This window comes from Gorilla gorilla, chromosome 18 (assembly GCF_029281585.2).
Source record: "Gorilla gorilla gorilla isolate KB3781 chromosome 18, NHGRI_mGorGor1-v2.1_pri, whole genome shotgun sequence".
Classification (NCBI taxonomy): Eukaryota; Metazoa; Chordata; class Mammalia; order Primates; family Hominidae; genus Gorilla; species Gorilla gorilla.
Genome location: NC_073242.2, coordinates 85436147 through 85460169, shown reverse-complemented (window position 1 = coordinate 85460169; position 24023 = coordinate 85436147). Strand labels below are relative to the sequence as shown.

Here is a 24023-nt window from a genome sequence, read left to right as displayed (position 1 = left end):
CAGGATGATGTTTGGGCACTGTAAACGCAATGCGCTGAGAGGCTGGGCATGTCCCATCTTAGCCCTCGCCAGGGCCTGGGGGCCTCTCTGGGCCTCACCTGAAGTGGAGGTTCTTGAATGTGAAGTGGGTTTCTACGATGCCAGTGGTTTTGACCCTGGTTCGGAGGATGTCCTGCTCGGTGGGCTGGTAGTCGGCGGCCCCAATCCGATCCAGGCTGTCCAGGTAGCTGAGGATGGCAACAAACAGGGGACTATGGACCAAATGCCTGGACACTGTTTGGGACTGGCCAGGCCACCCATCTTCAGAGTCCAGTCTCGGTCAGGGCCCCTCCAGGTCACTGTGGAAACGACATCACCTCCATTGCAGGCCATGGGGAGTGGGGGTGACTGAGGAAGAGGGTCTTAGGGTCTTGGCCTCATGCTCTCATTCACAGCCAAAAGGGCTATGCATGCAGCTCCCGGGACACTCAGACAAGATCAAGCTTTTATATGAGACTACCATGTTTATTATAATACTGTTTTGTCATTTTTTTCATTTAAAAGATAATAATGGCCAACAGATAGGTTCTATTCTTTGCATGTGGAACCATGTTTCATGTGTAATTTCCCTGAGTTAAATGTACTAAAACTGGGGCTCATCGAAGGTAAGTACCTTGCCTGAGGCTGTGACCCGGACCCTTGGCTCCAGAGGCCATAATTTTATTACTGTCTGGGGCTTCAGCGGCCCCTGAGCAGCTCCCTGACTTCTCCACACTTCCTTCTCACTTACCAAGGGGTCTGTGTGCCCCTTCCAATTTGACGCTCTTGGAGGCTCAGGGCTGCACAGCCATACAGCGGCTGGGCCTCCCTGGGACCCGGTCTTTGGAATCAGGGCTCTTTACCCCTGCTACCTCCTGCTGTGGGGACAGACCAGGCTTTTGCAAGTCACCTGCCCAGGCCTCAGGCCAAGCACTCAGAGGACGCTGCCTGCAAGGGCTTTGGGGTTCATTGTGGGTTAAGTTTGAACCTAAAGCCAGGGTAGGATCTGGGAAATCAGGAAGCGGGCAGCTGGGCCAGGCCTGAAGGAAGACTCAGTGATTCATGGAGCCTGCCAGGCCACCCATCCCTGCTGCCAGGGTAAACCACAAGCAGCCCACAGGGAGGAGCCCCGAGTGTCTGAACCACAGGACGATGTGGGGTCCCAGGCTGCATCTGCTCCAGGACCTGCTGGGGGCCAGCTTGCTGGCTGGACCTGCAGTTACCACTGCATGAGAGATGGGCATGCTGACCAGCTCATGGATGTCCACAGGGCTGGAAAGGGCAGATGCCTTCGCCAGCTAGGGTGTTCACTGATAGAACCCAGTGACAATCCTTGTGAGAATGCCCCTAGGAAAAGAAAACAGAAGGGTGGCTTCCAAGGCTCAGGGAGGTAAGCTTGAAGTCACACTGCGAGAAAATGAACTTGGCAGCCGGGCGCGGTGGCTCACGCCTGTAATCCCAGCACTTTGGGAGGCCAAGGTGGGCAGATCACGAGGTCAGGATTTCGAGACCATCCTGGCCAACATGGTGAAACCCCATCTCTACTAAAAATGCAAAAATTAGCTGGGCCTGGTGGCAGGTGCCTATAATCCCAGCACTCAGGAGGCTGAGGCAGGAGAATCGCTTCAACCCAGGAGGCGGAGGTTGCAGTGAGTTGAGATCATGCCACTGTACTCCAGCCTGGGTGACAGAGCAAGACTCTGTCTCGGGGAGAAAAAAAAAAAAAAGAAAAAAAGAAAATGCACTTGGCTGGGATTCCAGCCCAGTTCTGACTGGCTCCAGACCCCATGCTCTTAAACTGGACATCATCAGCATTTTAAAAATCCAGAAAAAAAATTTAAACAGGACTCCTGGCCTCCTCTCCTGAGCCTGACTGCCCTCCGTGGACAGGAACGGTGTGGGGATGGGGTGAGAGAGCCGAGGCTGCAGATTAGACCTGTACACGCCCCCGGCCTCACAGCCTCCTTGCCAGCCAGTGGTATCTGGGCAGGCTCTGGTCTCAGCCAGAAGGAGCCTCTCCCAAGCCTCTGTGCCTGCCCCGCCCTGGCGCCCATGACCTCTGCTTCCAAGCTGTGAGGATGCCCTCTGCTGTCATCTGCAGCTGGACACCAGCCTGGAAGCGTTTGGTCCTGCTCTTCCTTTCCCAGCCAGGGCAAACCTCCTTTAGACGGGCAACCTGGCCCTCTGGCCTCTCTGTGCTGGCCGAGCCTCATGCAAGGAGACGGCTGTGGAGGGTGGGGCGAGGTGTGGGAGAACTGCTTAACAACCCAGTCGGGAAGGCTGACTGTGCACCCGCTGTCCATCCCACCTAGCCACTGTTCCAGGAGCTGGGGACGGGGCAGTCAACACAGCCCCACCTTCCCAGGGCCTGTGTTCCGAGTGAGTGTGCACACGTGTGTGAGGTGATAAACAGAAGAGTCAGAGATATGATACGTCAGGAGGTAGTGTGAGAGAACGAATCAGGCTATTAGTGATGGGGGAGAGCTGCTGGGGGCTGCTATTTGATGCAGGGGGGTTGGGGAAGGCGTCTGGACAAGGGAAACTGAGGGGAATGAGGGAGCAAGTGGGCCTCGAGTGGCCCAGTGGAAACACTGGCAGGCATGGCGGCAGGAAGCACACGTGGAGGGGCCAGGTGGTGGGTGAGGCTGGGGAAGGTGGTGGAGGTGAGGGTGGCCAGAGTCCGACTGGCGCAAGCAGGTCCTTGAGGTCATTGTCAGGGCTTGAGCTTTTGCTCTGAGTGAGATGGGAGCCCCTCGAGGGTTCTGGCCAGAACCATGTTGACAACGGCCCTGTTGCTGCCATGAGAGCAGGTCAGCAGGTGGGGCCTGCAGAGCTGCTGTCATCACCAGATGGCACTGGCACAGTGGGGGTGGCTGTGGAGGGTGTGAGTGGTCAGAATCTGATGTACCTGCCAGGGGAGCTGCATCTGCTGGTGGCCTGGGTGTGGGATACAGGAGGACGAGCAGAAGTAGAGATACCTCCATGTGGTGGAATGAGACACATTTAGAGGGAGGGAGGAGCACACAGAGCAGGTTCTAGTGGGAAGATAGGAGCCAGGGGTTCCACGGGCTCATGTTAACTTGAGACTCATTTGATGTCCAAACAGACACTGAGTAGGCAGAAGTCAGGAGGGAGGGCTGGGCTGGCGATATGAATTCGAGAGTTGTCCAAGTGTACAAGGTGTTTAAAACAAGACAGGAGAAGGTCACCAGGCACCAGGCCTTGCGAGGAGGTGCTTCTGGGATGGAGCTTGGGGACGGGATACGGCAGCCCCCAGCAGACCTCCCCCAACACCAGTTGCCTGGGTGGGTGGGCAGGAGGCATCGAGGGAGTCTGGAAAGGGCGGCCCGAGAGGAGGCGGGGGCTGGGAGTGAAAGGAGGTCCCAGGTACTAGGGGACTGAACCCTGAACCCCGAGTGGGAGGAGGCTGATGGAGCAGCCCCCAGGATAGGACTGGGCTATGAGCCGTCTCAGCAGGCGGAGGAGCAAGAGCTCGATAGGAGTGGGGTCAAGAGAGAAGGCGAGGAGAGGAAACGTCGGACGCCAGCATGGACAACTCAGTGGGGAACTGGATTTGAGGAAAGCCAATGCCAACCAGGCCCCAGAGCACCTTTCACAGCCCCTGGTTGGATGTGCCCAGGGTTTCTGGGACCTGCCTCTAGGTAGTTATCCAGAAGGGAGAGCCAGCCCTGTTCACAGAGGCCGGGGTGCACCAAGAGCCTGCTCAGGAGCCTGTGCCCTGGTCCCTCCCCTATAAACGGCTGGGCAGAGAAGTGCTTTGGTGGTTGGGGCATTAGGGTGTCAATGGCACCCCCTGGAAGCACGTGCTGTGGCAGCCCTGTGAGTCCTCCCTCTCCTTTCCAGCACAACAAACCTACTCTGATCTGCTTTCTATACTGGGCCCAAGACTTTGTCAGAAGCTGAGGTCTAACTGCTAAGACAGGAAACGTGCCAGGCCCTTCCGGCCCTGACCACCCGTATGTCCCCTGTCTTTCCTGCTCTCTCCCAGAGGGGAGACACGGAAGGCCCAGCCACAGTGACAGAAGAGAATGGTAACATCATCAACCTGGGAAGTGGAAAATTTGAAAGAAGGCAGAGATGAGGCTGCAGGGAGGAGAATTTCCTCAGCTTACTTGGTGGGGAGTTGACAAATACTGACTCAAGTTTCTTATTTAAAGTTATAAAGGTAAGCACCGGAAGAATTAAAAATAATCCTGTAACTAGCAAAAAGCCGGAGGTGAAGGTGGAGAGCGATGGAAGGAAGGAAGGTGAGCTGAGCTCCCTCGATTCCAGAGTGGGTGGCGGTAAATACTATTTTGAGTCAGAGGATCAAGTTTTTCTGGAAGCCACTGGGACAAATAAATGGAAGTGGGTAAAAGTGGGAGGGGCAGGGCTGGTGGGGGGGAGTAGGAAGATTACTTCTCATTTTACATCCCTCTGCATTTGTTTAATTTTTTTTTGGTAATGGATTCATGTTATAATTAGTGAAATCGGTAAAAATGTAAGTGGAGAGCAGAATTTGCTGAGCCACTAGAAGACAGATTTGGGCCAGCTGGCCCTAAAGGCCCTTGAGGGTCTTGCTGGCCCTCGGGGAGGAGGCCCTGGACTCCAGGGCAGGGACAGGGAGTGGGAGAAGGGAGGAGGGCAGCTGAAAGTCACTCTCTCCTGCCTAGCTCTGGTCTGTGATTTGTGCATACGGAATGGTGGACACTGAGCTTCTGGGCTCACTGCCCTGACCACCAGGGTGTCCCTGGGAGCTCATCAGGCCCGGGGGCCTAGGTAGTCATCACCTGGGACTCACAGGACTTCGGCATTTGCCCTGTGGACAATCTAGGTGTGCAGAAATGGGAAGCCGCTCCCGGCCTTGCTCAAGTCCCTAGTCTGTTGGCTGCCATGTGGCCCGTGGAAATGTTCAGGAGTGAACATTGGCCTCAGCCTCTGTCCATTGGCATTGCGTAGATCAGGGTTTCTTAATCTTAGCACTATGGATGTTTGGGGCCACGTAACTCTTTGTTGTGGGGGCTGTCCTGCACACTATGGGGTGTTTAACAGCATCTCTGGCCTCTACCTGCTAGCTGCCGGGAGCACCACTCTAGCTGCAGCCATCAAAAATGTCTCCCGATGTTGCTGAATGTCCCCTGGAGGCAAAATGGCCCCAGCTGAGACCTGGTGAAAATGGCTGGACTGGATCATGTCAGAGTCTTCCCAGCTAGTGGGATAAAGCTCAAGGGCTCCTTGCAGAAAGCCCCCACTGAATGTATGGGTACCAGATTGCAATTGCAAAGGTGGGGTGCATTTCCCGAAAGCCAAGGGGGCAATCCCAGTATCTCCATGACAGAAGACATGTCCCTGACCAACGCTGACCATCCCAGGGCTCTGGAGCCTCCAATCTAGGGGCCAAGGGCACGGAAGCAGTGAGGATGTCCTTGGAGATGCCTAGAGTGATAAAGCTGCAGCCAGTGGACCTGTGACCTGCTGTGATGGGAAGAGCCGGGAGTACCTTCTAACCAGCTCCGGCTTTTACCACTTCCCACCTCTCCATCTTCCCTTCTCTCCTCTTCTTTCTCCCTCTCTCCCCTTCCTTTCTTCCTTCCATCCTCCTGCCCTCCTGTCATCCCCCTTATTTAGTTATAAATAGTATTAAAGTACACATTTATTATATTAATGAGACTTACATATTCCTTATTTTTAATTTTAAAGATGGGGAATGGAAAGCTTATTATTTTTTCTAAAATAAAACAAAATGGCACCATTTATTTTCTGCCTATATGGCTGTTGGTTTGGTTTGTATTTATGCGGTCAGGGGCTCCCTATGAAAAAACAAAGCTGCTACACTTGAAAGCTGTCTTTTTGCAGTGCCAGGCACTCTCCAGGACAAGCCAGTGACAAGGTCCCGGCCCTCTGGGAATTTCCACTGTTTGGTTGTCTCTTGTGTCCTCTGCCTTCTCTGGCCTCTTTCTCCTCCTGGGGGGCAGGAAGACAGGCCCCTTCTCATTCCTTCCTGACACCCCCTACCTGTGGTAGAACATCTCCCGGCAGGCGTGACCTCAGCCGAGAATCCTCCTTGCTCTGCCAATCCCCATCACCAGTCCCTTCCACTCCCGCATCACTGCCCGGCTCCAGGCCATGCGCCCGCTGGGACACTCACTATTTGGCAGAGTCGTTGAGCTGATACTCCCGGGACCGGTTGAAGCACTCTTGGATTCCTGAGTCGCCCCAGAGCCGCATCATGGCAGAAAGCAGCTCTGCAGAGAAGGGCTCGGTGTCTTCCATCCGACTCACCACATCACACACCATCTTGGCGTCAGCCTGTGAGGAGAGGTGGATGGTGGGCTTTGACGCTTTGGTGGGGACAGAAGACCCCTGCCAGCCAAGGGCTCTCCCCTAGCGGGGACTGTGATGAGAGCCCAGCCAGTGCAGCAGGACCGCAGCTCAGCCCACAGCCTGCTCCAGGGAGGGCCACGACCTGAGCATGCACAGTTGGGGTTCGTGGGGCCTGTGGGGCCTTCTACCACATGGATGTCCTAAAGCAGGAGCTCCAAGCCGCAGCCCATGGGGCCCCAGAGTTTTCTGGGGCAGGAAGGGAGAGCGGGCCCAGCTCTGTTCTCCACTCTCCAACTCAACCAGCAGGAAGGCAGAGTGGGCCCGGCTCTGCTCTCCACCCTCCAACTCAACCAGCAGCTCTGCTTTCATCCTGAAAACTCGGTTATTTTGTTCGGGGGAGAAAAAAAATCAATGTTCTTGGCTGAGCTGTAATTTTCTATACTTCTTACACAGGGTGGAATGCAGTCCCTAGAACTGGGCTATGTAGAGAAGCAGGCGTTTCGGTAGAGAATTCCGGTTAGCTGAGGGATGGGCCACAGCGGGGCTGTGCCTCAGGACTGGGGGAGGGGAGGGGCTGGTTGCCAAGTTAGTGCAGATGGCAAAAACATCTCATGCCAACACTAAATCTCAAGAACTTTGGCCCTTGGACTGCTCAAAGCCAAAAGTCCATTTTGTTAATTTTTCTTGATTTGTTTGTGACCTGGGGCCTACCTTTCTCTGGGGGCAGGGGAAGCCCCTAGGTCAGGTGAAACATGGAAATGGGAAAGGACAGGTAATGAGCTTGGAGCACTCTCCTCCTCTGCCTCCTCCCTTCCTCCTTGTCTGAGTGGGTGTAGATGAATTTGCTTAAGGTGCACACGTGTAGGCTGAGCCTTCTTGAAATTACAGAAAAAGTACTGCATAATTAACAGGTTTCTTCCCCTTCCCCTCATCCTGGATACCAAAGTGGGGTCGCCTTTTCAAAGACTACAATCACATGCATGTAACATCACAACCAGGAGTGTGGTGGTCTTTGAAGATAAGAAGGCTCCTGCAGACATCCCAGGACTGCACCGTCACCGCCACCTCGCACACGGGAGTAGTACTTAGCGTGCAAAGGATTTGGTGAACACACTCCGTCCTCAGAACCTCCCCCACCTCAGGAGCGAGTGGCAAGAGCTGTGTCGTTGGGCCTTTCACCCCTCCTCTGCCCACACCCTTTGCCCTGCGCCTCTTCAGCTCCTCCTGCTAAAGGCTGAGTATATGTCCTGTCTGCTTGATGTTGAGTATGGCACAGGACTCGCCGTGGCCCACAGAATGGTGCAGGAGTGGCACTGTGCCAGCTCCTTGAGAGGCCGTGTTTCTGCTGGTCCTCATCGGCCCTGCCATCACCATGAATACGCCCGGGCTCTGTCATTCATCCTGGGAAGAGGACTCGGGGAGCATGGTACAGAGTGGAGCCTGCCCTGGGTCTCTGATCTGCAGAACTAAGTGGCTGGGTTTAGGAGAGGCTCGTTAGACAGCATTGCTGTGGCACAGCTAATACAGCAGTCGCTGTAGTATTACCATCTCCACTTCACAGTGGGGAAATTGAGGGCCACAGAGAGGAAGGCACTCACTTAACAACCCGATGGTGAGTGGCAGGGCTGGGACTCAAGATGAGGTGCCTTCGGACTCCAGGCCCAGCCTCTATGATCAGACACACCTGTGCCGAGAGCTCCCTGGACGGCTGACAGCGCCTGGTAGAGGGGTCTAGACCACAGCTGAAGTGGCCTTGCCCAGGAAGATATGTGCTCCGTCTGAGGCAGCCATAGCCTTTAATGTCCAACGCAGAGTAGGTGAGAGCAGAGCAGGTGCTGCCCCGGGCCGCCCTCCTGCCTCTGCCCATGGAGCTCACTGCCTCGGGTGTATAGCTGGCTGCACAGTTTGAGTCGGTGCCCCGGACAGACAGGAATGGGCAAATAACCTGGCTTCCTTGCCCTCCCAGGGAGGCAATTCTGAGACAAGCTACACATTCAGACAGGATCCCCATGGGATGGAGCCCCAGCAGCCAACGTGGCAGGCCACCCATCAGCTCCCCTTCATGGCTTCCCTCCCTTCCTGTGTGGCTTCCCCACTTCCTCGGTGCTTCCTGAAATGACCTCCCAAATAAACTCCTTGTCTCACCCAAATCCTTTTCTCAGATAAGCTTCTAAAGGAACCTAAACCTCTAGAAGCTGTCTTGAGGACAGCAAGCCCCTGTCTCAGCCCAGGCACCAGACATACCCTGTCTTCTTGCTCTTCACATGTCTCTGTGGCTGACAGGACTTTGCTCAGACCACTCTCCTAACCAAAATGCAAGGTGACCACCATCCGAGTGGCCCCTCTGTTCCTGGCTGAATCCTAGCAGACCCTGAGAACATCCCTGCCTAGTGACCACTGCCCGCCTGGGACACCACGCTTCAGGGTGTGCACCAGCAGAGTGGCACTGTGAGATGTCCCAGTGACAGGAAGAGGCATGGCTGGGAACACAGGGTCGGGACAGGAGTGTGCTGGACCCTGAGTCCTGTGGAGCCCAGGCCAGCTTCCAGTCCATGCCAGGCCCTGGGAACCAGGTGTGAGATGCCAAGGCAAGGAAGAGGGTCGATGAGTGGAGGAGGTGGCTGGTGGGCATGTGACCATGCTGGGCCACCTGTAGTCTTTCCCTGGGATTTTTCAAAGTGGGAAGCTTAGGAGAATGTGGCCCCAGAGTCGCTAGTATCACTGAGACAAGTGTCCCCCAACCCATGAAGAAGACTCTCAGAATAAAGCTACCAGAAAGAAGCAGAGAAGTGTCATGGTATTTAGGTCCCCAAGGCTGGGTCCCTTTACCCCTCATGTGACCTGTCCTGTGAGCCCTATCCCGTTAGTTTCTGCCACTCGCACTCACAGAGACCCTGACTACTACCAGGCCCAAGACAAGATGCTCAGCACTGGAGGAGGTGGAGGCAGGGAGCTGGGGTCCTTCCTCCAGCCGCCTTCCCCCTGGTTTCAGACTGCACGAGTCCTGGAGCCCAACAGAGAGACTGAGACCCCACTGGGGTCTGGGAGTGGCATACACCAGGCCTACCATCTCCCCGATTTCACGGGCTCTCCAGAATTGGGATATTTTATTCATGTGTGCATTATTATTATTATTATTATTATTAATTTGAGATGGAGTTTTGCTCTTGTTGCCCAGGCTGGAATGCAGTGGCATGATCTAAGCTCACCACAACCTCCGCCTCCTGGGTTCAAGAGATTCTCCTGGCTTAACCTCCTGAGTAGCTGGGATTACAGGCATGTGCCACCACGCCCGGCTAATTTTGTACTTTTAGTAGAGATGGGGTTTCTCCATGTTGGTCAGGCTGGTCTCGAACTCCCAACCTCAGGTGATCCACCCGCCTTGGCCTCCCAAAGTGTTGGGATTACAGGCGTGAGCCACAGCGCCCAGCTGCATGCAGTATTATTATTAGACAATTATTCTGCTGCAAACCCCTTCAACTCCCAACCCTCTGATTAGGCCGGAGGAGAGAGACTGACTGCCCAGCCCATGGCACGTGGCTCTAGAAGTGAGTGGGAGGTACTGAAAGTCTGCAGGCATCCTTGGGGATGGGAGAGACACAAAGAAAATGAGGTCAGCATCTGGAAGTTTTGTCGCCAACAAAAGGTCTGTACAAAAGAAGTGTGAGGCCAAAGCTCTTCCAGAATTGAGCTGTCCAGCTAAAGTGCTATTTACATGTCAGAGCCTGTCCACTGCAGAAGGGCAGTGAGAAAGTTCTGGAAGCTGTGCCCCCTCCCATTGCCTGTCCTGGGAAGGAAGCTACAATGGTGCAGAGGCTGGAAGGCCAAGTCCCCATGCTGACCTGACCCAGCTCCCAAGGGTCAGTATCGCCAACAACCCAGCCCTTGGGGTCTGACTTTGCCCTCACTGGGCATGAAGGCTGTCCGGGCCCCCCTGGCAGCAGTGACCTGGAAAGCTGGCCCTGGGGCCCAGGCTTTGGGTGCCCCAGGCAGGCAGGGATGACTCAGGGCAGCAGCAGGTGGGTGAGCAGGGGTGGCGCCTCCACCTGGGGCTAAAAACAGTGCAAGGCCTATGAGTCAGGGACCTGCAGCGATCCTGCTCCTCACGCCTGGCTGACCTCGGGCAATCTTGGGGTACTTTCCCATCTGAGGAATGCGGGTGGTGGACCTGGCAAGAGTTTTCCAACTCTTCCTTCTTTGGGCCCTACCTTCATGGTTTCTGTAGATCTGTGGAGCACCTGAGTCAGAACAAGTCAGGACCTGAGAGCAGGGTTGGGGACGCCTGCGAGGCAAGACCTTCCCTGGACCTGAGGATCACACGCTAATGTGGGGGCCCTGGAGCCACAACAGGCTTTGTAGGAGGACACTCAAGACGGTGTGATTTACAAAAACTGAGGCCACAAAGCTACTGTGCTCCCATGTTTGAGCTTCCATGTGTGGCCTGGAATTTAATGGGTCCCACTCCAGTAGGATGCATTCTACAGCTTGGGGACATCTGGGATAAATGATTTCCTGGGATTCTCCAGCAGACAGCCCAGGGGTCTAGGCCTTCCCGCTGCGGGACGGGGAGGGGTCCTGTGCTGGCAGCAACACCCCCTGGCCCCCCGCCCTTCCTGCTCTCTCCTGTCTTCCACATTGGCTCAACTGCTCAAACTCAAAGACCAGGAGACCTGCTTGATTTCACTGAGTCCTTCCCATGCCCAGTGCCCTGCAGTTCTTCTTTCAAATCTGCTTTCAGCTGTCTGCTCCTCCTCATCTCCTCCCCGACTTCTAAGTCCAGGCCTCCATGGTTCCCTCCCAAGGGCTCCCTGCCTCGGTCCTTCTCCTCTTCAGCCTGCTCCCCACACAGAAGGAGACCATTAGTTTCCTATTAACATCAATTCTCCCCTTCTTCTTTACAAAAAGAATCCAGAAATTTTTAGTTGGACACACTGATATCCAACTAAAAGGCTGGATTTTTTTTTTTTTTTTGCTTACAGCTAGTTGTGACCATGTGACAAATTCTGCACAATGAAAGGTAAGCTGAAGTGAAGTAAGGCCTCAGGAAAGGTTGTTTTAAAGGTAAGGGGCACCCTTTTTCTCTCATTCCCTCTTTCCTAATGCCTGGAACTTGGATGTGATGGCTGGAGCTCTAGCAACTAAATGGGATCATGAAGACAAGGTCAACACCCTAGGGATAGTGGAATAGTGATCCAAAAACAGCCTAGGTCAAGGACCAGACTCCACACTATCTGAAGTCATCCTCACACTATCTTCAGTGTGTGTTTTCTTAATACTTACATTCAATTTCTATCTTATTTAAGGCGTCATTTCCAGAGTTTCTGGTATTCAGTTAAACTTAATCATAACGGGTATAGCTCTTCCTTTCAACAGCTGCCCATCATTCCCGCATTCCAGACTCCTTGGGGCCTACAAAGCCCCTGACCGCCTCTCTGTCCTGACATCCTCCAACTTTCCCCCTCTCATGGGGCTCCAGCCATACAGCCTTACTCCTGTTCCCAATAAGCTGGGTGCTCCATCTGTCCAGATCACTCTGGTCTCAGTCCCACCCTATCTCAAATGTCACCTCCTTAGGGAAGCCCACCTCCCTGCTCCCACAGCACACAGCAACACCATGGTACAGCTGGTGCTGTATGAGCCTGGTCCTCAGGTCAGGGATCGTTTCCTGATTTCTCATGGTACCTGGGCCTCGCACCGTGCTTGGTAGAGAGTTGGTGCTCAGCCACGTCTGCAGGATGTATGGATCCTTGGCATTTTAATATGAGGCCTGGCCCCAGTTTCTCACTCAATCCTATCTATCCTCCAGCTCTTGTCAGTTTGTGTCTCATTTAATGATTACGGCAGGTGGGTATCCTGCTTAGGCGAGGGAGCTTACTAAAGATCACATCGCCAGTAAGGAGAGCCCGGACTCAAAGTCAACCTCCTCTTGTGCCATAGCCAGCAGCTCTGGACTTCACATCTCAGACAAGGCCTGGCCACCTGAGGCCCAAGCTGAGAACTAACTGGTACCCAGCCCAGCCCCCAAGCAGAGGGAAGGGAGATGCATAAGACAGAAGGGCCAGGCCTGAGGGGAAGGAAGGGCTTTGCCAGCACAAAAAAAAGGATGGCGGGCTTCACAAGCAATTACTAGAGCCAGGGGAGACCCTGCTCCTTTGTTTGCCTGCTTTTAGGGGTCTGGGGGACGGGGCTCAGGCTGAGCCTGAATTTCCCAACCAGGGCTCCTCCTGGGCCTATGGGTTGTGTGTGGTGGGTATTTTCTAGCACCGTTCTTTCTGCTACGGCCCCATCACACTGCTGTTTCTTGCTGGTCAGAGCGTGCCTGGGTGCCCAGGCCATATGAGATGTGACAAAACACACGCATGTCCTCTGGGCAGACTCACCAGGTGCTGTAGTCTGATTGTTTATGTCCCCCTAAGATTCCTATGCGGAAATCCTAACCCCCAAGATGCTGGCATTCGGAGATGGGGCCTTTGGGAGGTGATTAGGTCTTAAAGGTGGAGCTCTCACGAAGAGGGTTAGTGCCCTTATAAGAGAGGCCCCAAAGACCCACACCCCTTCCACCACGTGAGGACGCAGCAAGAAGGGGCCGTCTAAGAGAAAGTAGCCCCCACCTGACAGTGATCTGCCAGCACCTTCATCTTGAACTTCCCGGCTTCCAGAACTGTGAGAAATAAATTTCTGTTGTGTATAAGCCACCCAGCATACGGTATTCTGCTATGGTAGCCTGAATGGATGAAGATACCAGGTCTGGCCTGTGAGTATTTTACGCGGGGCAGACGGCTAGAGCTGACTTCTTTAGAAAACTCACTGCGTGCTCCCGCCCAGGCAGTTCTGCAGGAGAGACAACAGTGACCGCTACCAGGTGGCAGTGAAGGCCTGCCCGCTCCTCTCTGCCCAGTCCTGTTCTCCTGGGCAGCTGCCCTCTCTGCCTTTGTGGCTTTTTTCTCTTGTTTTCCGGCAGCAGAGCCCCAGTTCCCAGAAGTGAAGCACCCTTCTCCAACCCAGTCTGAGTGGTTTGCGTTGAGCTAAATCTCCCGATTCTAGGGGTGGACACATGCTCTGGGCTTGGCCAACCCATCTCACTGGCCTGTGAAGAGTCTAGGGTGGACAAAGAATCCCTATTTGTCAAATGAGACTAACAATCAGTCTCTAGTCCCAGCCAGCCCCAGGACACTTGTAGCAGCTATTAGGAAAGAGAGGCTCTCAAAGGGAGGCCCCCTCTGAGTGTGCAGCCAACACTGAGGAAAGCAGAGCTGAGAGGGAGGCACCTGAGTCATGATAATATGTCAACGCCTGGATCCAGCTGTGCCTGCAGCCACAGAGACCTCTGGGCTTTCTAGTTACTTGAGTCAATCAATCCCCTTTTAAAAATCCATTGGAGGATATGTTGTTTGTTTGTTTGGTTTATTTTTGCACTTGTACCCCAAATAGTCCTATTATGCCCCCTAGTCAGCCAAGGCTAATGTGTGGCCTACCTCCTGCAGGAAGACCCCTCCCATTCCTGCAGCGCCACTGGCTTTCCCGGCATCTGAGCCCGCTCCTCTCTTACTATCTGACCACACCCCGTGCACAGTGCCCACACGCCGTGTGGTGTTTCCTGTGTGGGTGGCCCCTCCCTCTCCCATGGGACTGGCATGGCACTAGCTGTGTTGTGAGCACTGGCCACATGCTGCACACTAAAGGCAGTCTGGGGGATTCAGTAGCAGGCAGTCCTGTAAGGAGTTCACGGACATGCTTGTCTGCCTGAGGCATGAAGGAGTGGGTCCCTCTTCCCACCACTGTCCCCATGGTTCTAAGGCCCAGCTACAGAGAGGAAGGGAGGGGGCTCTCTGCTGTGTGTGTGAGGGAAAACCTGACTGTATTTCCTCAGATGTATAGGTGCAGGTGGGATGGGTTTTGTAATCATTAAGGGCCCAGAATGCCCCCACCTCATCATTCCGCACCTGCTGGAATCCACCATGGAATCCAACATCTGATTCTCTTGCCACCCCACACCCTTCGAGGAGCCTCCTCTGCCAGCTTCCTTTGCTCACTCCCTCCTTGGACTTTTAGTGCTGCTCCATGCAGCTTTCTGGGGGCTTCAGACTGTAAATTCAGGAGCTACCCAGACCTGAGCTCGAGCTTTAGCTTCCAGCTTGAGCAAGGGGTATCATCTTTCTGAGGCTCAGTGTTCTCACCTGCAAAATGGGGATGACAGCACCATCATTTTCTCTGCAAGGCTGTTGTGTGAGCAAACGGAGGGCACTTAGCACAGGGATGGCCCTGAGGGGTGGGCTGCGCTGCTGTCCACCCAGTGGACGAGTATACATGGCTCCACCTCATAGGCTGCCCAGGGCTGCCGCATAGAGATAAGAGCAACCCGCTCACCCTCATGATGATTGGGCGCACGGGAGGAGGATGGGATTCTTCTATGGGGCATGGCTGGGACTGTGTATTTCTGAATGTTAACAGTAAGCGAGATGCCATTCTTATGGGTTTAGGATCAGGAGGCCAGGAGAGGTTGTCATTTCTCAAAGCCACCTACAGGACTCTTTTCCACATCAATGATTTAAAGACAGCATGAACATATTTTTATCATAGTAACCAGTACAGTCTTTCTGGTTAAATGATATCTCACTCTTAATGTTGACAAATAAATTGCTCAAAGCTGCCACAGTGGAGATGAGGCATTTTTGGGGAAGCTCAAGGCTCCGGAGAACCCCCTATGTAAACCTTTGCACGGCACCTGTCAGCAGCTGGAGAAAGGGGTGGGCAAGGAGAGGAAGAGGCCTGTGGAGACAGGGCCCAGGGGACATTCCAGCATTGAGAGGGGTGGGGAGCATGGTACAGGTACCCCCCAGAAGTGGGTTGCTTTGGGCTGTTGCTGAGGAGCAGGATGCCTGGGAGGTGGTAGGGTAGTGATGCTCCAGAACTGGCATTACACAGGGGGTCCCTTATGCTGGCACACAGGCCCTGTGTCCTGCCACGAGGACATGTGCTGCTGGCGGCTGGTCACGAGTGTGCTGGGGAAGCAGCACCCTGGTGACAATCAGTATAACAGCCCATGGTGCGCAGCAGGGAGGGGTGCTGCTTCCAGAAAGCTCTCTCCAGTCAGCCAGCTGGTCCCTGGAGATAGAACCCATGCTCCAAGGAGGGGCGTAGGCTCCCAGAGCCCAGTCAGGGCCCTGCCCCCTGTGTACCCAGCTCCTACCCACCAGGACACAGACAGTCCCCCTGCACCAGCTTCTCCTGTCATAGCACCTTCTTCCCCGCTTCTCAGAGATGTAGCAGATGCCTGTCTGTCCTGTGCCACACCCCAGGTGTGGTGGTGGTGACCAAGAGAACCTGAGCGAAAAGGATAGAAGACCACATTCTCCACTCACACGCCACGTACTGCAGGGACTTGGAAAAGCCCAGGTATATTCTTTGTGTGAAACTGGGATGGCAAACTGCACTTTTAACACTTGAGTCTTCAAAACCCTTCCCTTCTCTTCATGGCAATGTAAGCTTTTCAGCAAATATCAGTGGCAAAGAGGCTTGGAGCTAAAGCTTAATAAAAGGCCTCTTCCCTCTCAAGGGATGAGGTGCCAAGGATATGATGGGGAAATGAACAGGGATTTTCATTGTGTGACCCAAGTTCAAATCCTGGCTTCTGCATCTTTTTAGCCATGTGACCTTGGACAGAACACTTAACGTCTGAGCCTCTGTTCTCTCACTGCTCCCCACTGCACAGGGCTGTTTGTGCAGATAAAACGGGCTAAGGACAGCTTTGCAACATGAAAGAAGCCTGCCAATGTTAGTTATTATAAGCAAAGATGAAATGCCTCAGACACAAACAACAAGCTGACACAAAATAAGCCTGCTTTGTACAAGACTTTCTAGGCAAGCATGATAATCTTGATAACAATAATCATAGTAATTATAATAATAACCCCTTCCATTTGAGGAGCTGCTTTGGATCATTCAGAGCTTTCCTCCATCTCTAATCTTTTAGGCCAAGTGAAGTGTGAGTCTGCAGACATGCACGCGCACGCACACACACACACAAACCCAGTCCTCCAGTTGCAGGGAAAAACCTCCATCTGGCCCCACCCTGCCCCATGTACTGTAGTTGTCCCTGTACCCACCAGGGGGCAGGAGTGCACAGGCCAATGGGAGAGGGAGCGTGAGCTGGACCCGCCGAGCCAGAGACCAGGCATTGCAGGGCCGGGCCCGGCGGCCATCGCGCCTTCCTTGGGCTGCCGACTTGCTCTTCAACGCGAAGGGGCAGAGAGACCCCAGCCGCTGGGGGGGCCCAGCCTGGCCACTACAATTCCAGCTGGCAAAGAATTCTGGGTACTTAGTAACTAGCGCTCCCACCCAGGCCTGCATATCTGAGGAAACACCGTCACGTTCTCTCCGTTCTCTCCGGCACAAGAGAGAGCCCCCCGCCCCTCCCTCTCTGCAGCTGGGCGTCAGAACAGTGGGGAGCACTCCCTTCCGGGGCGGGGGTCTGCTTTCCTGGCCTTGGGCTGGCAGATGGCTCTCTGCCTGTGACTCTCAGTGGAAGTGGTACCAAATTGCCACCCCGGGCGCACGTTAGACATTTGTGACCAGTCTTTGGTAGTGGCAACAACTGGGGTGCTGCAGGCATTTGGCGGCTGGGGCTCTTTCCTCGCTTGGGCTTAGGATTCTGAGCAAGGCCTGCGCCTACAGAACGTCCTCAGCTCACAGGGTCTCTCGAGGAGGTGGGGGACCTCATGGGCTCACTATTGCTTTAGGGAAGGGAACCTTCCTGGTTCTTCAAAAAGATCCTGCAGCAGAACCAAGGATTCAGTGCCATCTCTAATCTTGCTTTCCTTCTCCATTTAGGATGATGATCCTCCCACTCTCTTCTTTCAAATCCACCCATCATCCCTTCTCCAGCCAGCCAGCCACACATCCTGCACCACCTACCCAGGATACCTACCTATCAAACCTTGTGCACCTACCCATCTATACATCATCTACTCATCAGCCACCCCAGTTCATCCATCCACTCACATCCCTTCCAACCCACCACCATCCTCTCCACTCTTCCCTGGCATCTATCTATCCCTTAGTTACTCATCCACTCCTGTTTGATCCAACTCGCCTCCCACCCATTCATTCTCTCCTTGATCCACTCATCCATTCACCCATCTACTATGTATCCATTTACACCTGCTAGGTGGCAGACACTGAGTGGGGTCTGGGCCTTAAGGACTTTAACATTTGACAAAGGGAATCTCCCCAGCTCAGTAGTTGGTGCCTTGAACACATCGGGGTGGAGGGAGAGCAGCCCCTGTGGTTTTCCCCGCCTCTGTCCCATGGTCCCTTCTGTGTCAGGGGTCTGTGACTGTGTTAAGCAAGGCTTTCCTGAAGTCCCCACCTGGGTTCAGAAAGCAGTTCAAACCTTCTGGATGCCCCAGGATTTGTCCTAAGCCTTTCTGAGAACCTTCCCTGCCTGGACCCAGGCTGTCCCCTGTGGAGTAAAGAAGGCTTAGGTTTTTTGATCCTAACTTTCTTTCCTTTTCAGCCTCAGAACTCAGGGATCTTCCAATGACTGAGAAGCAGGTTTTTCCTAGACAGAAACTGCTTACTATGTTCCTTCCAGAACCAGGGGCCAGGGGGTGGGAAGGCGACTGTGGCCCAAGTCCTCTGAGGCCCTGTCACTGGTTCCCGCACACCTGAAAGTTTTCACCCAGAAACCACCTGTCAGTGGCTGGTGCAGTTTCCCACTCCTGGCCCTGGCCACAGTTAAGCAGGAGCCAGGGCTAGACCTAGGAATCTTCCTTCCCCACAGATTGGAGGACGTCTCTGTGTGAAGCCCAGGGCTGAGTGCTGGGGACAGAACTGCCAGCAGGAACTGGACCCTGCCCTGCCCATGCCTGCAGTCCACTAGGGGCGTCAGATCCATTAGCACCAGCTGGGGAGTGGGGAGGCCACCCCAGGGAGGCAGGGTCTGGGCCTCAGGAGGAACAGGTTTGTGGATGGTGGGAGACATGGGGCTTCTCGGGAGGTGAGGAGGGAATTAAAGAGAGGTGAGGCGAGACCCAGGCAACACTGAGGGCCTTGATGGGCAACAGTGGGTCCTGGAGGCACCAGATGCTCTGGCAGCCATCAGCAGGGCCTGAGGACAGCAGTGGGGTCATGCAGCCCTAGAAGGTTAAACTTAGGACAGCCACCTGTGGGCACACAGATGGCTCAGGGGCTCAAGCACAGACAGCCTCTCGGCCAGGTTGCTGGTCATGCCTGTGAGGGGGTGCCCTACCCCTGGTGGGCAGGCCAGTGTCCATCCTGGGGCAGCCCTGATGGAGAGAAAATGCTTCCCCATAGAGCCTGGCAGAGGAAATGCCAGGCCTTCCATGTGTTGGGGCCTGGGACATTCACGTTTTCTGTGTGGCGTGGGCTCCTGGCCTCTTCCTGCAGGAGCAGGGGAGCTGTCAGCCCTGCCAGCATCTGTGTAGAGTGGGCATGGGGGCCCTAGAGGAGCTAGTGGAGGCCTGGCAGGGCACGCCGGGGAGAGGAAACGCAGGATGGAGGCCCTGCTCACTCTTTTTTTTTTTGAGTCAGAGTCTCACTTTGTTGCCCAGGCTGGAGTGCAGTGGCAAGATCTTTGGCCTACTGCAACCTCCGCCTCCCGGGTTCAAGCAATTCTCCTGCCTCAGCCTCCCGAGTAGCTGGGATTACAGGTGCCCGCCACCATGCCCGGCTAATTTTTGTATTTTTAGTAGAGATGGGGTTTCTCCATGTTGGCCAGGCTGGTCTCTTGGCCAGGCTGGTCTCGAACTCCTGACCTCGTGATCTGCCCGCCTTGGCCTCTCAAAGTGCTGGGATTACAGGTGTGATCCACCGTGCCTGGCCCCTGCTCACTTTCATTAGCAACAGAAGCCTGTCCTGGGCCCCCAGAGGCAGGGGTGTTTTTATGTCAGCAAGGCTTCTGACCACCAGGAAAGGGGTGGGGACGCTGTCTGTCCAAAGCTCCAACCACTGCCCCTCTGGGACAGCCTTACGTGGTGCCTCTTTGTCTTGGTGCCCTTCTCCCCTCAGTGGGTCCAGACCCCTGTTCTACACCTCCTGGGTATCTCTCCTGGATGGGGGCTCTCTGGATAGCTGCACCACCAAGCAGGCACTATCCTGTCCCAAAAAAGCTTTAAGGTGAATGGGACAGAAATTTCCAAATCCATGATGCCCTCATCCTCCACCTCCTTTCCCCTGAGCCCAGTGTTCTAAGAGGAAAAAAGAACTAAAATTGGATAGACAAAATTTCTAAGAAATGAACAAGTCAGAATGAAATTACCCACACAGAGCTCAGTCAAAGGGAAGGAAAAATGATAATGGCCGACCTCATCTCTTCAGAACACGAACTGACGATGGTGAATAGTTTAATTACAGCCGCCTCGGCTGGGAGACATTAGCAACACAGCTATGGAAGAGAAAAGATGGAAGATGCAGCGCTACACATAAGGTGCAGGGTGGGAACAGGCAAGTCCTGAAGTTGACAGGGTTGGCCAACTGGTGCCTATCCCCAGGCTGGTTCATCCCTCTTGCCTCCTCATCCTTTCCCCGGGGACACTGGCTCCTGTGCCATTCATCAGAGTGGGCACATACTGTTTTGTTAGAAAAGGTGCAGATCACGTTGCTTCCAGGATCTCAGAGCTTTGGGCTTCAGGTCACTCTGCCTCTGACTGGCTTTGGGACCCTGGGCAAGTCTCTTCTCCTTGTGGGGTCTTAGTGTCCCTAGTGCATAAGGAAGGGATTGGCTAGATCAGCGGTTCTCAAAGGGTGGTCAGTGGACCCCGAGGGGTCTCTGAGATCCTTTCAAGGGGGTCCATGAAATCAAAACTATTTTCATAACAAAACTAAGATGTCACTTGCCTTCCTAACAGTGTTAACATTTGCACGGATGGTGCAAAAGTAGCAGCAGCAGATACAATCGTGGTCTCCTTAGCAAGAAGCCAGGCGCCGGCGCTGGACTCGGCGCCGGGCTGCAGAGATGCCATTGCACTCCCTACCACCATGCATGCCAAGAAAGCAAATGCTGGTTGGACTGAAGAATGTCGCTGGTGAAGGAGTAAAAATTACGACTTAAAAAAAACTCCACTCGAGTACCCGTCTGAGAATTCTGTGAGACGATGACATGGGAAGTAGGCACAAAACACGTGCTGCAAATGTAAGGGTGGCGGCTGTATTGGGGAAAGGCTGAGTTGCAAGCCGGACTCATCCCTTCCTTCATGGGACACTGCTTTTCCTTGAAAAGCCTGAGCGGCAAGCAGTGGGATTTCAGACTGGGGTCTCTGGCAGAAGTTCTCCCAAAAATGAACCAGTGAGCCACGATTTCAAAGAAAACCACTGACATATTTGTTACCAAAATTATAAAATTCTGGCTTTCAAGTGAAAATGCAGAATTGTGGAAGACTTGTGTTTACCACTGTAAACTTGGTAACTTCCCAATACCTAAAGCTTTTCTCAAAGATCAGTGTTGATATTAACAAATGTGAGTTTTTGATATAATATGCTGAAATGTGTCAACATTCAGATCTGTGTAACTCATGAACCAATATTTTCCAAATGACCAAAATGGTGTTAAAAATCATTCATAGTAAGAGATCCATTCAAAGTGCAAGGTAGGCCAGTGAATTTTAATGTAACAGAACAGGAAAGGGTCATTGACCAGCACAGGCAACACAGTGAGACCCCGTCTCTATAAAAATTAAAAAAAAATAGCCAGGCATGGTGGCCACCTGGGAGGGGTGTGTACTTGTAGTCCCAGCTACTGGGGAGGCTGAGGTGGGAGGATTGCTTGAGCCCAGAGGTTGAGGCTGGAGTGAGTTGTCATCGTGCCACTGCACTCCAGCCTGGGCGAGACAGATACTGTCTCAAAAAAAGTAAAAAAAGAAGGGTCATTGATATACTTTCAGATTCCACATTGCAACTCTCCTTTAATAAACTACCATTTGCCAAGTCCTGGGAGTTTCAAAGAATAATTATCTGAAAAGGCTAGTAAAATACTCCTTCTCTGTTCGTGTGGGGCCAAATTTTTCTTCAACCAAACAACACATCACAACAGAAAGAAAGCAGAGACGTGTGAGAACCGAGCCATTTTCTATCAGGCTGGACATGAAAGACATTTGCAAAAATGTAAAACAATGACATTCTCCTTACTAAAATATTTTTGAAAAATACAGTACTTTTCCATAAAAATTTTATTTATATTAATGTGTAATGGACTTATAGTTATTTTCAACCTTAATTTTAATTTCTAATACAATAAAAATTGATAGATATAACCTACATAAACAAAATGCTTACTGGGGTCCTTGATAATTTTTACGAGTATAAACCAAAATGTTTAAGAGCTGCTGGACAAGAGCATTCTTTCCGAAGCATCATACCCTAATATCTTCATAAGTTCTGCCAAAGTCCTGCATCAGCGAATGAGTAATACTTATTATTTTTCCTAGACACATCTTTTTACCTTATAAACATCATATCCCTATGATAAGTGAATAACTTGTATAAAGTATTTTAAATAGAAAGCACCCATAAGAATAACTACAATAAGAGCAGAATAGGATGCTAAATTCTCTGGATCCCCTGCCTGTAGAAGGCTCTGGGCTTGAGGACTTGCTCTTTGTTGACCTAGGAGATAGGTTCAGAGGTGTTATGAAGGTCCAAGCACCAGCCTGAGACTTTCTTTTTGAGGCTCTCAGACAAGCTGAGAGAGAAGGAACCACTTTCTGACTCGGTGAGCCCATGCTATTAAATGTGTGAGCCTTGTCCCGCTGAGCCATCTCATCTCACAGAGTGGTGGCATGTGCCCCACTTGGAAGGCCCTGGGCAGACCGTCCCATGCAGCACATCCCAGGGCTGGATGGCAAGGCCTCCACCTGCAGAGGTGTGGCTTGTTCTCAGGAGACCTTCTCATGGGTGAGAATGGGGCTTTCAGCCACAGCCACCACCTCAGGTAGGAAATCCAGAATTATGAGTCTTTGCAAAAAGTCAGTGGTGGCAGGAAGGTTGTCAGAGTTGGGGTTGAGGAGGGACCTCTGGGTTCAGGGGTCAGAGCTGGCTGAGCCAACCAGTCCAGAAGGATACAGCAAGCCCAGGCTGTGGCCGCCTCAGTGTTTGCTGTGAGCCTTGGGACTCAGATAGACAGACAAACACCCACACATGCACTCAGGGGCCTGGTGTCAAGGAGAGGCCCCAAGAGATCATGACAGCAGCCAGTATCTATCGAGCACTTACCAGGAGGCTTACTCCATTTGATGTTCACAAGTATTATCATTTCCCCCATTTTATACTCAGACAAACCGAAGATCAGATGGGTTATGAGACTTGCTGACGGTCCCTCAGCCAGTAGGTGGTAGAGCTGGGATTGAACGCCAGCCGCCTGACTCCGGAGCCCACATCGCCAGCCCCGTGCAGCCCTGCTTCCCTGTGATTTAGTGGCCTGGTCTTCCGAGAGGAAATGGAGGCCCGTGAGTAGGAGGTGGGGCCATCAGCAAGCCAGGGGCAGAGCTGGCCCAGAGCCCGGCAGCCCTGTCTCCCCGACGGCAGGGTCAGGGAAGGCTGGCCCCTGGGATCTCTCCAGCTGCTATCACCTGCTCTTCTCAGCTCCCAGAGGGCTTGGCTGGTGCCCACCCAGGGGAACCGGCATTACCGTGTTGATGCTGGTAGTGTTTACATGCGGCAGGTGGGATGGCGACAGGTGTAAAAACAAGGGTGACAAATACTCCTGTCAACTAAAACACAGGTGAGGCAGAGTGGCACCCATGGCTGTGCAGCAGCTGGGCCAGGCAAGGAGGTCCCAGCGGGCCATGCTGGGCGGGGCAGGAGGTGGACAGCCCAGTGGAGCCAGGGCTGGATGCCAGCTCCTCTGACTCCCAGAGCCCGGCCCCTGGGGTACAGGGGGTCAGGGGCTGAGCCAAGCCTCCGGGGACTCATCTGCCAAGCTATGTCAGCACGGAGGGAGGAGGGAGGGGATGCGCCCCTCGGGTTCTCAGTTCAGCGCAGGGCCAGGTGGGTGGCCTGCTCCAGCCAAGGCGCCATCACCCCGACAGTTTTTCTCTGAGGTCTGGGATCAGGGTGCATGGCCTCTACTTAGCCCCTGCCATCCTCATCTTCCCTGACAGACACTGGGTGACTCTGGGTATGGGGTCAGGCCCGGGTGGGGAAGGGTATCAACTCTGCCCTCTGCTGGGGAAGAGGTGCACAGGGCTCACTGGGTGAGAGGTTGGCACTGCAGCTCCTAACCCAGTGGGGGCAGGGGGAACCAGCTCAGGTTGGCACTCACTCTCTGAAACTACAGGGCCACCAAATGCCACCTGGGCTCAGGTTCCACTCCCCTCCAAGGCATTTCTTGCTTTCCTTCATCCCTGTCACTCCTCTTACCCCCTTCCATGCCTCTCTCCCCCATCTCCACCCCCAAGCCCCGCACCCTGGCCAGGGTAGATAGAAGCCAGCCGGTACAATTAGAAAAAAGGAGTTCCTTTCTGCAGGTTGTAAGGCTTAGAAAAGGGAAGGTGCACTGGATTTCAGCCCTCTCATGGTCTGCTAGTCGGGAACTTTTCTGTAGGCCACAACCTGCCATGTAACTAAGTTGAAATGAATGAAATGTGAAAATGAAGCATACCACCTCTGGGTCAAGGCTCTTAAGATGTGAGTGTGTCTCCTGTATGCAGATGATGACAAAATCCTAG

The 24023-nt window shown here is 53.6% G+C and overlaps 1 protein-coding gene across 2 annotated transcripts in view; it reads right to left on the bottom strand.

Annotated features, from left to right (window-relative positions):
• Positions 1 to 24023, bottom strand: part of GNAO1 (G protein subunit alpha o1) — a 170082-nt gene that overhangs the window by 22485 nt on the left and 123574 nt on the right. For both annotated transcript variants that reach the window (XM_004057667.5, XM_019012499.4), the window contains exons 4-5: positions 6167 to 6327; positions 99 to 227 (exon numbers count right to left, since the gene is read on the bottom strand). In XM_004057667.5, the coding sequence (XP_004057715.1) occupies positions 99 to 227; positions 6167 to 6327 (290 nt within the window). The remainder of the gene's footprint in view (positions 1 to 98; positions 228 to 6166; positions 6328 to 24023) is intronic.